The following is a 13,881-nucleotide window of genomic DNA, read 5'->3' as shown; positions in this document are numbered from 1 at the left end:
GTGCAGAGGAGATTTACTAGGACACTCCTGGATTAGAGAACATGTCTTATGAGGATAGGGTGAGTGGGCTAGGGCTTTTCTCTCTGGAGCAGAGGAGACTTTATAGAGGTGTACAAGAAAACAGGCATAAATAGAGTTGTATTCAGCCCTTTGTACTTGTATGTTGAGGACCATGAAAAAACATTTATAATGGTATCAGGCAAGAATGTTGTATATAGTTTTCTTGACTTCTGCTTAGCCTGTTACGAAGCTTCATCCACAGGTATTGCAATGGAAGAACTAAAGGACTAAGCTACACAATTGGCTTGAACTTGTGTGTTGTGAAGTTTTCAGAAAGACACAGGAATTGCTGCACTCAGAGTTTGATCAGGTCTCTTTCCTCTTTCCGGGGAGCATTTTCCAATCCTATCTCATGCAAAAGAAAAGTAGAAAACATCAAGAAAGAGGCCTCTGTCAGTCAAGATTGATCAAGGAGGCTGTGTCCTATCTGTCTAGATATGCAAATCGGGCAGTACGATATGGAGAGCAAGCTATTGCCCACGTAGCAAGCTCCCTCTCTCCGGTGAACCCAAAGGAACAGCAGCGACAGAAACAGTTTGGTACCAGCAGCATCACAGGAATGGTCAATCAGCATTGAAATCATCACAGGGGCTCCTGCTTCGGGGTTTATTCTTGAAGCCTTCCCCATGAGTGGCTATAGCTGCAAGGCAATGAAGGTCTGAGATCAGTTTTCCTTCTTCTAGATGAGCTGCCAACCACGGTTGACGTGCCCACCTGCCTGGAGCAACTGGTTTTAAGGTACCAGTAACCTGACTTTGCCCCTTCTCCTGTCAGAATTTGTGGTTCCAATGGGCTGTAGAGCTAAGCCACATGTGAAGGCTAGGAAGTGGACTTGGTTGTCAGAGGCTATTTGAAGTGCACACCACTGGGAACATTTAACAGCTAGATGGTGGGAGCTTGTCCCCATCACTGCCCCCGGCTATAACAGCCTTAATGAGCTACTAAGACATGTATGTACTCTGATAATAGTTTACTTTGAAGAAGCAAGTGGGCTAATAAAAGGGTAAATATACATGAAATGCTTGAAAAGTTCAGTATGTCAGGCAGCGTCTATGGAGGGAAATAAACAGTGAAAATATCAGGCTGAAATCCTTCATGAATTCTCCTTGTTTAGCCTAGATGACAGATCTCAGACACCTCCTCTTACTTACCCACTAAACAGGACCCTACTAAGAAGCATCAGACTATTGCTTCCCACACCATCACCAACCTTATTGATTCTGGAGATCTCACATCTACTACCAGCAACCTCATAGTTCCCATACCCTGCACTGCATGTTTTTACCTCCTACCCACGATTCACAAACCTAACTGTCCCAGTAGGCTCATTGTTTCTGCCAGACCCAAATCATCAACTGCTTATTTCTTTCCATAGATGCTGCCCGACTTTGTGTGTGTTGCTCAAGATTCCCAGCATCTGCAGAATCTCAGGTGACTCCAATGAAAGGATGGCCTGCTTATGGTTAGGCTTGACAATCTTGCGTGACCTGATTGAACAACACCAAAGAAATCTGATTTCAAAATCCTAGGTCGATAGTGTGAATGAAAAGATAACTAAGAGACAATAAACCTGATCATCCAAGTAGCTTTGCCTGGTTCATGAGAAAAGGGATTGATTCTCAAAAAATTATGAATATAGAATTACAATGATTAATAGAAAAATCACAAAAGGAGGTGTGGTGCAAGAGACAAACATCTACTTTCTTGTCCTTACTCCCAAACAACCACCTTCATTTCATCTCCTCTTTAGTCCTGCTCTTCTGTTCCATCTGTGAGCAGCTTTCATTCCCTTTCCTCCTTGCCCCAACATTAGCTGTCATCTCTTTACCAATTCAGATGCAAGTTAAGAATTTATGGACAAACAATGTTCTTCTTTTCTCCTTTGTAACTCCCCTTTCGGATTTACTTGCTAGCATATGTTTTGTGCATCCACGTTACTTGTTTGGATTCCTCTTAATTTAGAATACAAAGTAGTTAACTTTATAATTAATACCTCAGAGGGATGAGAAGTCAAGAGGACACAGTGATGAATTTGTGTCACAAATAGGTGACAGAATCTGGATTTCTACTATTCTACAAATAAAATTGAATGTATGCAAATTCACGATTTTAGATTTTGAAACCAAACTTAGATATGGATTGTCCATGTTTGGAGAAGTAATGAGGGAGAATTTGAAAGGGCTCGAGGTCTATTAGCTGACTCACCTTTTACTCATTCTTAGTCAGTCCTTTAGCATCCAGTATTCCTTACTTCCACTCCAATAGCAGGCTAGGGTTCTGTCATTTCTGGTTAGTCCAGACCAGATACTCCCACTCCTTCCACCAGCTGCACCGGGCCTCTGTGCTCCCAAGGCATGGATTTAAGGTTCTGAATGTCACTGAAAACTCTTCCAACACTTTGATAGATAATACACCAGAGATTTCCAGAAGTTAGTAGGAATACTTATTTCAAAGAAACTTTGAGAACATTCTTGTTTTTTTTTCACAATCCACATGGTAATGTCAGAACACCACAGTGCTACCTGGAGGCCTGTTTCAGAAGTCTGGTGTTGGGCAGACTCAAGAAACTGGATAAATATAACCAACGTTATCTTCTCAAATTGCTCAAATCCACTGGAAGGATAAGCAAGCTATCATTTACAATGTCATGTGCCATTTTAAGGGCTGCTCATGTCAAGTAGAAAGCTGAATTTGCAAGTTATAAATATGAGATTCTGTAGATGCTGGAAATCCAGAGCAATGCGCACAAAATGCTGAAAGAACTCAGCAGTCCAGGCAGTATCTATGGAGAGGAATCAACAGTCGATGTTTCAGGCTGAAATCATCAAGGACACATGAGGGGGATCCATCCTGGGTACAGCACTTACAGTAAGTGCAATTACAAAGAAAGTATGGCAGCGGCTTTACTTCCTGAGGAGTTTCTGAAGATCTAACACTTTGATGAACTTCTATAGATGTGTGATGGGGAGTTTATTGACTAATTGCATCACAACCTGATATGAAGCTTTGGAGCAGAAAAGCCTACAGAGCCTAATCCATCATGGGTAAAGCCCTCTCCATTACTGAGCGCATCTATAGGGAGCGCTGTCATAGGAAAGCAGCATCCTTTATCAAGGAGCTCCACCACCCAGACCATGTTCTCATCTCACTGTTACCATTAGGAAAAAGGTACAGAAGCCTCAGAACCCTCACCAGCAGGTTCAGGAACAGTTATTATCCCTCAACCAACAGACCCTTGAACCAGATGGGATAACTTCACCTGCCCCATCACTGTAATGTTCCCACAACCTATGAATTCTTCACCTCATGGTGTGGATATTTATTGCTTATTTATTTATTATTATTTTCTTTTTCTTTCATATTTGCAGTTTGTTGTCTTTTGCATAGTGGTTGTTTGTCCTTTTGGGTACAGACTGTCCTTGATTCTATTGTGTATGCCTGCAAGTAAACAAATCTCAGGGTTGTATATGGTGATGTACTGTATATGAACTTTGTCAATAAATTTATATTGAACTTTGAACTTTATCAGGACTGGAAAGGAAGGAAGAAGAAGCCAGAATAAGAACGAGTTTGGAGGAGAAGGAGTACAAGATGGTAGGTGACAGATGTGACTAAGTGAGGGGGAATCTGTTTTGAGCTGATCAGACTGCTGCCAGATGTGTTAAGAGAAAACACCAGCACTTGATACTTTTGACATTTTTAAACTTTTGATTCCAAATCGGTAGCCTTGTGTTCTATGATTTATGTCCAATGGTTTGGCTTTACATTTTGCTTCAGTAAATTGATTCTTTCAAAAAGTCAAATATTTCAGTTCCACCAGAAGAGCAAATATATGTTTTTTTCAAATCAGGACATGGTGTTGGATAAATTACCTTAAAAGAACTGCTCTCTGGGACTGGATAACCAAGTGCAGATTTTTAACTATGCATTTCCCACCCATAAATCTGAAGTAATCTCAATAGCTCTGAACAGTTGAAAACTTGGCGTGGTTTCTATATTGCACAACTATATCATGTGTTTGTGGTACATTAAATGCTTAACTCAATCTGTACTTCCTCTGACTTGTGCAGAAGACTGTGTAATCCTGTTCACAACAGGGGCTGCTGTCGAAAGTTGGATAGAAGTCACTGAATGATTTTTGCGGTATGATTGTGTTATTGGCTGTCTTTGTCTCCCTATGTATATCTGTCAGCAGCAGCAACGTATGTGAAACAGCTGCACAGAATAAAAGTACTAAAGGTAAGAAATAAAAGCATATATGAATTGTGCTTTTAACACTTTATGTCAGCTAAATTAATATTGAGGAACCGATTTCATTACGATAGTTTCAGTGTATTTATAACAGGTTGAAACTTTTGATATAATCTGAGAAAATAAAAGTTGTGTAATGATCCTTGTAAGAAATGACAATGCAAAATACTTTTAAATGTTTCTCAAGCAAAGTTAACTGAAATGAAAGAGAACAATCATTTACAAATTTATGGAAATAATGCTCACAAGCTGGAATTTGGAAGGATGATAACATTTTCCAAGAAGTTTCCCTTTCCTGTAAATCCTTCAATAGAACATGGTGCATGAATCATTGAGTCCATTCAGTCCTTGTCCACAATAGTGCTCCATTCAAATTCTTCTCATCTGCCTCTTTTAACAGAAGCTCTTGCTGTCTCTTCCAGTCCAGATGTGGGATCTTGATTCGAAATGATGAATGTTTATTGCCCCCACAGATGCTGCCTGGAATGCCGAGTTTCTCCTGCTGGCTTGTCTCCCCATTCAAAGTGCGATAAAACGGACTCTTGCCCTCACAATCTAACTTGCTATAATCTTGCACCTTATTGTCTACCTGCATTGCACTTTCTCTGTAGCTGTTGCATGCTATTGTTTTACTTTGTACTACCTCAATGCACTGTGTAATGAATTGATTTGTATGAACAGTGTGCAGGACAGGTCTTCACTGTACCTCAGTAAATGTGACAATAATAAATGAATTCCAGGTTCAGTTACCTTTATCCGACACGTCTGCCTTTGCTTAGCCGTATCCTACATGTTAACATCTTTCATTCAACGGAAAGGCCAAACACTGCAGATACTGATAATCGGAACTAAAAGAATGAATGCTAGAGTGCTAGGAATACTCAGGATGCACAGGTGGAGAGAAAAACGGTTGATGTTTCAGGTTGAATGATTTTTCATTAGAAGCTCTTTATTTGAGCTTTCATCAGTCAAGTTCAAGTTCAATTGTCATTCAACCATACATGAATACCCATGAATACAGCCCAACAAAACAGTGTTACTCCGGGGCAAGGTGCAAAGCACCATACCAACAGTCATACACAGCACAAGGCTCATACCAAGCACTTGTAAAATATCAGTAAAGTACAGTCACACACAGAAATAGTTAGTCCAAGACTTTGAGTCCATGTATGTTGCAGGAGTCTGCAGTTGAACAAGACAATTTATCTTCTGCCAAGCAAACACTGGGGAGCAGCACCAACTCCAGCTTGGAAGCTGAGCCACACTACCTCTGGTGTAGAGCAATGACTCCAGTGTCTCTCTGCTGGGCGGCTGTAAACAGGCAATATCAATGCTTGAGGCCTAATATGACCGAGGCCACACAGCTCCCCCACCGTCCACCAATAAATCAGTGAAATGGACTTGCAGCATTCCACATTAACAATGTCCAACAGGGTCTTGCGATCATAAGGAAGGTGACTGTGATGATTGCTCGCTTTTAGACTGCACGCCGCCTTTGCGCACTGATTCCCCTGACACCTCTCTGAGGTAGGCAGCAGCACGATCCGCACCAAGTCCAGCTCCCTCACTCTCACCGCCAACGAGCAACTCATTGCTGGAGTAGAACAGCAGTACTTTAAGTTCTTAAAGTTCAGCAGGGTCCTGTGATCATAAAAAGTACATTTAAAAAGGATAATAACATCTTTGATTGACCCCATTGAAAACAATGAAAGGTCAGAAAATAATTTTTGATGAAAAGTAATTGATCTGCAACAGTAACTGTTTCTTCCTCCACAGCTGCTGCCTGACATGTTGAGTGTTTCTAGTAATCTGTCTTAATTAAAAATGAATAGATTCCACATAACCTCAGGTCAGTTACAGTGAAGATCCAGATATAGTTCGAGAAAATAGGCCTCCTGCAAAATTATTGCTTTCTATTTAGAGTTGCTCAGTCATTGCCTAAATTTAAATGATGCCACATTACATAACTTTAATGTTAAAATGTCCTCTTCCTTAACCTATTTTTATAATACATGATTGTAGCACTGTTTAGCACCTTTTAAGTTAAAGGGAATTAATGGTTTAGCGTTCCTGGAAAAAAAAGATTACTTCAAAGTACTTTAATGGGATTTTTGATTCTTCAACATTGTGCCCATTTTTGAAAACAGCAACTTTGGGCTTGGACACAGCACCAAGGGTTCAAAGCTTATTTATTATCAAAATATGTATGCAGTATACAACCCTGAAACTTGTCTTCCACACAGACAGCCACAAAACGAAGTAAACCAGGGGACCCATTCAAAGAAAAACATCAAACCACCCCCAAGCACAAAAAGAAAAACAAGTTGCACAAGTAGCTACAAAAATAATGAGCGAAAAACAGAATATAAAACACAAAATTGGAAGAGTCCAGGCATATTCAGCTCAGTGTTCGTTATCTGCAGGCTGCCCTGATTCAAAATCGCCCAGAATAACAACAAAAAAAAAGCAACTAGAAACACATCATAATGTGAACTAGAGTCCAATTCACAAACTGCGTTGATTAAACCTTGCCGAAGACCCAGACTCCGGCAGCATCCTCTGACCATAAATTGCCAGTTGCAGCACTATAATCTGGTACCATCAGATTTTACATAGAATCTAGCCATCTTTCAGTTTGCCACAATGCAATCTTTTTATTTATTAATTCAGTTCTTCAAAACTTTTTAAGGGCACCACAGTGCGTCGCAGTTAGCGGGATGCTATTACAGCTCGGGATGTAAGAATTCAGAATTCAATCCCCTTTCCATTCTCCCCATGTCAGTGTATGTTTCCTCTGAGTGCTCTGGTTTCTTCCCACAGTGCAATGACATCGTAGGTTATTTGGTCATTGTAAATTGTCCTGTGATTCAGAATCAGAATCAAGTTTAATATCACTGTCAAATGTTGTGAAATTTGTTGTTTTGTGGCCACAGTACATTATAAATGACAATAAGAAGTGTATATTAAAAAATTAATTTAAGTAAATAGTGCAAAAAGAAAGAAAAAGATAGTGCTCCTTGTCCATTCAGAAATCTGATGGTGGAGGGGAAGAAGCTGTTCCTGAAATGTGAAGTGTGTCTTCAGGCTCCTGTCCCACCACCTTGATGGTAGCAAAGAAAAGAGGGCATGTCCTGGGTGACAGGGTCCTTAATGATGGAAGGCACTTGTTTGCGGCATCACCTTTTAAAGGTGTCCTGCATGCTGGAGAGGCCAGAGCCCATGATGGAGCTGACAAAATTTACAACTTTTTGCAGGCTAGTTTTATTTAGGTGAGTTGTTCGCCACTACAGCTAGTTGGGCTGGAAGAGACTGTTCTGTGCTATATCTTTAAATTAAAAATAATAAATTCATACTCCCCAATGTCTTTACTTAGTTGTGTTTTTCTGTTTAGTCTTGTTCATTTTTGGCAAATTTTTGATCAATAAAGGTACAATGAATTTTTTTATATTTGGAAGTTATAGATAGATTATGAGGACACGCAGTCCTCTTTTATTGTCATTTAGTAATGCATGCATTAAGAAATGATACAATATTTCCTCCGGTGTGATATCACAAAAACACAGGACAGACCAAGACTGAAAAAACTAACAAAACCACATAATTATAACATATAGTTACAACAGTGCAACAATACCATAACTTGATGAAGAACAGTCCATGAGCACAGTAAAAAGTTCAAAGCCTCTCAAATGTCCCACATCTCACACAGACGGGGGAAGGAAGAAAAACTCTCCCTGCCATGCCTGACCACAGTCCGACTCTGAGTCGTCTGAAAACTTTGAGCTTCCGATCAGCTCTCCGACACCGAGTACCGAGCGCCATCTCTATCCGCACGATTCGACCTCAATCTCGGTCACCAACAGCAGGCAAAGCCAGGGATTTTGAGGCCTTCCCTCCGGAGCATTCCTCGATCGTGCAGTAACAGCGGCAGCGAACAGGCATTTCAGAAATTTCTCCAGATGTTCCTCTGTGCTTTCATGTCTGTCTCCATCAAATCAGTATTGTCCACGGCCCCTATTTAACGGATACGATATCATTTTCACCGGAGGGCTGTGCACGTGCGGTGCGCTGCTCTCTCTCCTCCCGCTGAGTTATCGTTCATTTGTCATGTGCCATGTCATATGATGTAGGCGATCACGGTCTTTTGATGATCATAATTGTCCTTGGCAAATTTTTCTACAGAAGTGGTTTGCCATTGCCTTCTTCCAGGCAATGTCTTCACAAGACAGGTGATCCCAGGCATTATCAATACTCTTCAGAGATTGTCTGCCTGGTGTCAGTGGTCCCATAACCAGGACTTGTGATATGCACTGGCTGCTCATAACACCATCCACCTGCTCCCATGGCTTCATGTGACCCTGATTGGTGGGGGGGCCTAAGCAGGTGCTGAATCTTGTCCAAGGGTGACCTGCAGGCTAGTGGAGGGAAGCAGTACCTTACACCACCTTTAAGAGGGATGTATCTACACCCTACCATCCAAAATTATAAACTCATAAATTTCATAAATTCCAGTGTTCTAAAATTGCATTATTAATATTTTACCTTTCTCTTAACCTTCTCTTCATAGGACACACCATCCAGATTTTATATCCATGCAATAATACTATCGAAGCAGTGGTTGGTAAGTTTTCCTTTTTCATAGGGCCGAGCAAAACAGGTATCAACATATAAGTTGTATATTCAGGCCAGTCCTCTGGATACCTTCAGTCCTGACTGTCAATGTCACCGGTGCCAGTGTGGACTACTTGCTCTGGAATTTGATTATGAAATTCTAGAGCAAGTAGCCAGGTGACAAGGTGCCAGGTTGTTTGTTGTGATGTTGCAGGGGCAGTCTGACAGGCTGCTAGTCCTGAGACGAGGCAGTCTGAGTAAATCTGATGGTGTAGTAATTATGTACTAGAGTGGGGGACAGGTTACCTGACAACTTTATGTTTCCTGTTCTTTTCAGATCCATGCTACCAACTGCCCACCTTCAGCATATTACCCAACTTTGAGTCATGTTGTCCTTCTCACAAGCTGATTTGCATGCTCAATATAAAATGCGGTCATCCATGAGTTGTGCATGTATGCCTGGCCCCAAAATCTGCTGCATAATTGCCATAATTCTATAAGGCTTGGCATGTAGGATGATTTGTCTTGTAACGTAATATTTGAATTCTTTGTGGATTGAATATTGATTGTTGTGTTTAGATCTGGTTGCCTCATTATAGGATGTGGAAGCATTAGAGAGGGTGCAGAGGAGACCTACCAGGTTGTTGCTTGGACTAGACAGCATGTCTTATGAGGGAAGTCTGAGTGAACTAGAGCTTTTCTCTTTGGAGCGAAGGAGAATGAGAGGTAATTTGATATACTGTAGGTGTTTAAGATGACATGTGGCATAGATAGAGTGGACAGACAGTGCCTTTTTCTCCCCTGGCGGAAATGGCTTAAGATGTGAGAGCATAATTTTAAGGTGATTGGAGGAGAGTATAGGGTGGATGTCAGAATTAGGCATTTTACACAGAGAGTGGTAAGTGTGTGGAATAAACTGCCATAAGTGATGTTAGAGGCGGATACGTTATGGAGATTTAAAAAACACTTAGGCACATTGATGAAACTCAGACAATGGCTGGCTGCATTAATGGATACTCTGCATCTAGAGAGGATAAGATACGTTATCAAGGACAGACTCAAGGAATTTTTAAAAATCTGGCAACCATTACTGTTGTATTTAGAAGAGACCGACAGCTGAACTAAATGTGGGGGGCGGTAGGACCTAAACAGCACATACGGGAGGGGTGAGGGGAAGGTAGGACAGGGAAGGGGAAAGGAGACGGGGTGGTAGGGTTTCCTTTGCTTTTTGGTTGTTTACTATACATACATTCATTTGACTTTCATTATGTTGTTATAAGAAAGAGAAGAAAAAAGAAGCATTGTACTTTTGGACATTGTCGGTTGTGGTTAAGCTGATGTTGCTTCACAATAAAAACATTTGAAAGCAAAAAAAAAAAATTGAGAGTTTTGTGGGTGGGAAGGGTTAGATTGATCTAATAGTTTAAAGGATCAGCACAATGTTGTGGGCTGAAACGCCTGGACATCTTTGAATTGCCAAGTGATAAAGTAACATCGTTGCAGATTGGGAGACATTTTAAAAGAAAGAGTCTTAATGGGAGTGAGTTTTTTTTTGAGCCAATAAAAAGAAGTGAGTTGTAAGTAGCCATTATCGGAGTGGACATTGTTGGAGTGGGCCAATGTTAGCGTGTTCGGGCTTTGCCTCAACAGGCTTTAGCGAGAAAAGATGGAGGCTACAGGTGCTGCCATTTGATAACATTTGTTTTGATTGTGGAACTTAGGCTTGAGAAGTTGGAGCCAGAGGTATAACAAGCTTGGTGAGAAGAAGCTGAATAAGTGACCAAAGTGAGTGCAAAACTCAAAGGTTTCAGAGAATAAGTAAAACAAGTAAGCTTTTTTTTAAAAAAAAGTCTGTAAATCCTTAGTCTTTAGTTCATTGTAGGCAGGATGGTTAAGGCAGTGGAATGTTCCTACTGTGAGATGTGGGATTTCAGAGTACCAAACAGTCTCCCTGATGACGGCATTGCAGGAAATGCACCCAACTTCAGTTCCTGACTGACAAACTCAAGGAACTGGAGCTAAATGTATTCAGGATCATCAGTAAGGCTGAAAACCTTGGAGATGAAACTTTTACTGAGGTGGTCACACCCAGAGTGCATGCTTCAGATAGTAGATAGGTGACCACAAGGAGAAGTATAGGAAGTCCCTGTGGCCATTCCCCTCAGCAACAAATGTACCTCTTTAGTTACTGCTGGGGAGTGGGGGTGATTTATCAGGACACAGCATCAGCAGCAAGCAGGCCACTGGCACTGTGGCTCATCGTGGAAGGGTAAGGTCAGGCAGAGCAATAGTGATAGGAGACCCAATAGTCAACTCTTCAACTCTGCTTCCCACTCCCATTCAGATATGTCCATACATGGTCTCCTCTACTGCCATAATGAGGCTAAACTCAGGTTGGAGGAGCAACACCTCATATACCGTCTAGGTAGTCTCCAGCCCCTTGGTATGAACATAGAATTCTCCGACTTCCGGTAATTCCCTCCCCTTCCCTTTCCCTATCCCTATGTCACTCTACCCCTCCCCCAGCTGCCTACCACCTCCCTCATGGTCCCGCCTCCTTCTACTACCCATTGTGTTTTCCCCTATTCCTTCTTCACCTTTCCTGCCTATCATCTCCCTGCCTCCCTTCCCCCACACCTTTATAGAAACATAGAAACATAGAAAATAGGTGCAGGAGTAGGCCATTCGGCCTTTCGAGCCTGCACCACCATTCAGTATGATCATGGCTGATCATCCAACTCAGAACCCTGTTCTAGCCTTCCCCCCATACCCCCGATCCCTTTAGCCACAAGGGCCATATCTAACTCCCTCTTAAATATAGCCAATGAACTGGCCTCAACTATTTCCTGTGGAGAGAATTCCACAGATTCACCACTCTCTGTGTGAAGAAGTTTTTCCTAATCTCGGTCCTAAAAGGCTTCCCCTTTATCCTCAAACTGTGACCCCTCATTCTGGACTTCCCCAACATCGGGAACAATCTTCCTGCATCTAGCCTGTCCAATCCCTTTAGGATTCTATATGTTTCAATAAGATCCCCCCTTAATCTTCTAAATTCTAACGAGTATAAGCCTAGTCAATCCAGTCTTTCATCATATGAAAGTCCTGCCATCCCAGGAATCAATCTGGTGAACCTTCTTTGTACTCCCTCTATGGCAAGGATGTCTTTCCTCAGATTTGGGGAACAGAACTGCACAATTTACACAAAACTGAACAAAAATGGCATAATTTACATACTACTATTTAACTATTTATGGTTCTATTACTATTTATTATTTATGGTGCAACTGTAACAAAAACCAATTTCCCCCGGGATCAATAAAGTATGACTATGACTATGACTATGGAAACAGCCAATGCCCTTGAACAGAAAATCCTGCAAAAAGTGGTAGATACAGCCCAATCCATGATTGGTAAAGCCCTCCCCATCATTGGGCACATCTACATGAAGCACTGTCGCAGGAAAGCAATATCCATCATCAGGGACCCCCACCACCCAGGACATGCTCCCCCCTCATGCCGCTATCAGGAAGAAGGTACAGAAGCCCCAGGAATCACACCACCAGGTTCAGGAACAGTCACTAACCTTCAACCATCAGGCTCTTGAACCAAAATTCACGCAACTTCACTTGCCTCGTCATTGAAATGTTACTTTCCCCTTACTTGTTTTTCACCTGGAACATACCAGCCTTCTCCTTCCCACCCACCTTCTTTATAGGGCCTCTGCCCCTTCCCCCTTCAGTCCTGACAAAGGGTTCCAGCCCGAAACGTCGACTCATCGTTTCCACGGATGCTGCCCGACCTGCTGAGTTCCTCCAGCGTGTTGTGAGTGTTGCTTTGACCTCAACATCTGCAGATTATTTTGTGTTGTCCCAGAGTTTTGATGTTCTAGAAAAGATAGAGTGGGAAGTAAAAGAGGGTGGGGAGTGTGGTACTGCTAATCAGGGACAATATCACAGCCCTTTTAAGGGCCTGATTTACGATGGAGATGGAGAAGAACGATTGCCTCCTGTTCCTGGACATTCTAATACGACAGAAACAGGACAGCAGCCTCAGACATGGCATCTATCAGAAACCCACTCACTCGGATTTATACCTCAGCAATAACAGCTACCATCATGCCTCCCAGTGTAGAGCTGTTCTTTCTACTTTGATTAACTGTGTGAAAATTATTTTGGACCCAGAGAGTCTCGCTGAGGAGATAAGGCTATTACGCACGATGTTCCTACAGAATGGCTGCAAGGTGAAGGAAATCAATTGGGCCCTTAAAAGGGCTGACGGAAAAACCAGGAAACCTAACAATGAGGAAGAACCCATTGCCACCAGCTGTTTTCCCTATATTTCCATGGTTTCTGGAAAGATCACCAGGATACTGAAGAAATACCAGATTAATACCATCCATAAGCCTGCAAGGAAGCTCAAAATCACAGTTTATATGGGTCAAGGAATGACCTGGGACTCAGGACGGTTGGCATTTACAGGATTGGCCTTTTGGATCAGGACAAGAACAGCCGCATGGGAGATGAATTCTGAAGGAAGGCAGTTTTTTTCAAAAACTTCTTCGAGTGCAAGAAGGACAAGACTGCGCAGGCGTGTGACGTAGACAGGACAGCATGGAGAGTTTAAAAAGGAAAGGTACTTCCAACGGCTGTCTTTTGGATCGGGACAAGAACAGCGGCGTGGGAGCTGAATTCTGAAGGAAGGCAGTTTTTTAAAAAAAACTTCTTCAAGTGCAAAAAGGACGAGACTGCGCAGGCGCGTGACGTAGGCAGGACAGCGCGGTGAGTTTAAAAAGGAGACCACCCTATACAGCGGGGCAGCGGTTGGAGCGGGCAGCAGAGTGAGTAGTAACAGAGTGTAGGGTTTTGGATTCAACGGGCTTTGGCGGTAACGGGAAGAGATGAGAGCGAAGCACCAACTCTTTTTTCTCCCCTTGGCGAATCAGCCCGGACAGACAGGAAC

General features: G+C 42.2%; 1 protein-coding gene across 5 annotated transcripts in view; it reads left to right on the top strand.

Annotated features, from left to right (window-relative positions):
* Nucleotides 1–3,637: 3,637 nt before the first annotated feature.
* LOC140200743 (interleukin-1 receptor type 2-like) overlaps nucleotides 3,638–13,881 on the top strand; it is a 46,585-nt gene continuing 36,341 nt past the window's right edge. For 3 of the 5 annotated variants that reach the window (XM_072264339.1, XM_072264336.1, XM_072264335.1), the window contains exons 1-3: nucleotides 3,639–3,654; nucleotides 4,131–4,299; nucleotides 8,879–8,932. In XM_072264339.1, the coding sequence (XP_072120440.1) occupies nucleotides 4,206–4,299; nucleotides 8,879–8,932 (148 nt within the window). In that variant the 5' untranslated portion in view covers nucleotides 3,639–3,654; nucleotides 4,131–4,205. Of the gene's footprint in view, nucleotides 3,655–4,128; nucleotides 4,300–8,878; nucleotides 8,933–13,881 lie in introns of those variants that run through there. The other 2 variants (XM_072264338.1, XR_011886716.1) reach the window with 2 other exon arrangements.

The sequence above is a fragment of the Mobula birostris genome, chromosome 7 (assembly GCF_030028105.1).
Source record: "Mobula birostris isolate sMobBir1 chromosome 7, sMobBir1.hap1, whole genome shotgun sequence".
Classification (NCBI taxonomy): domain Eukaryota; kingdom Metazoa; phylum Chordata; class Chondrichthyes; order Myliobatiformes; family Myliobatidae; genus Mobula; species Mobula birostris.
This window is presented reverse-complemented; position numbering and strand designations above follow the sequence as displayed.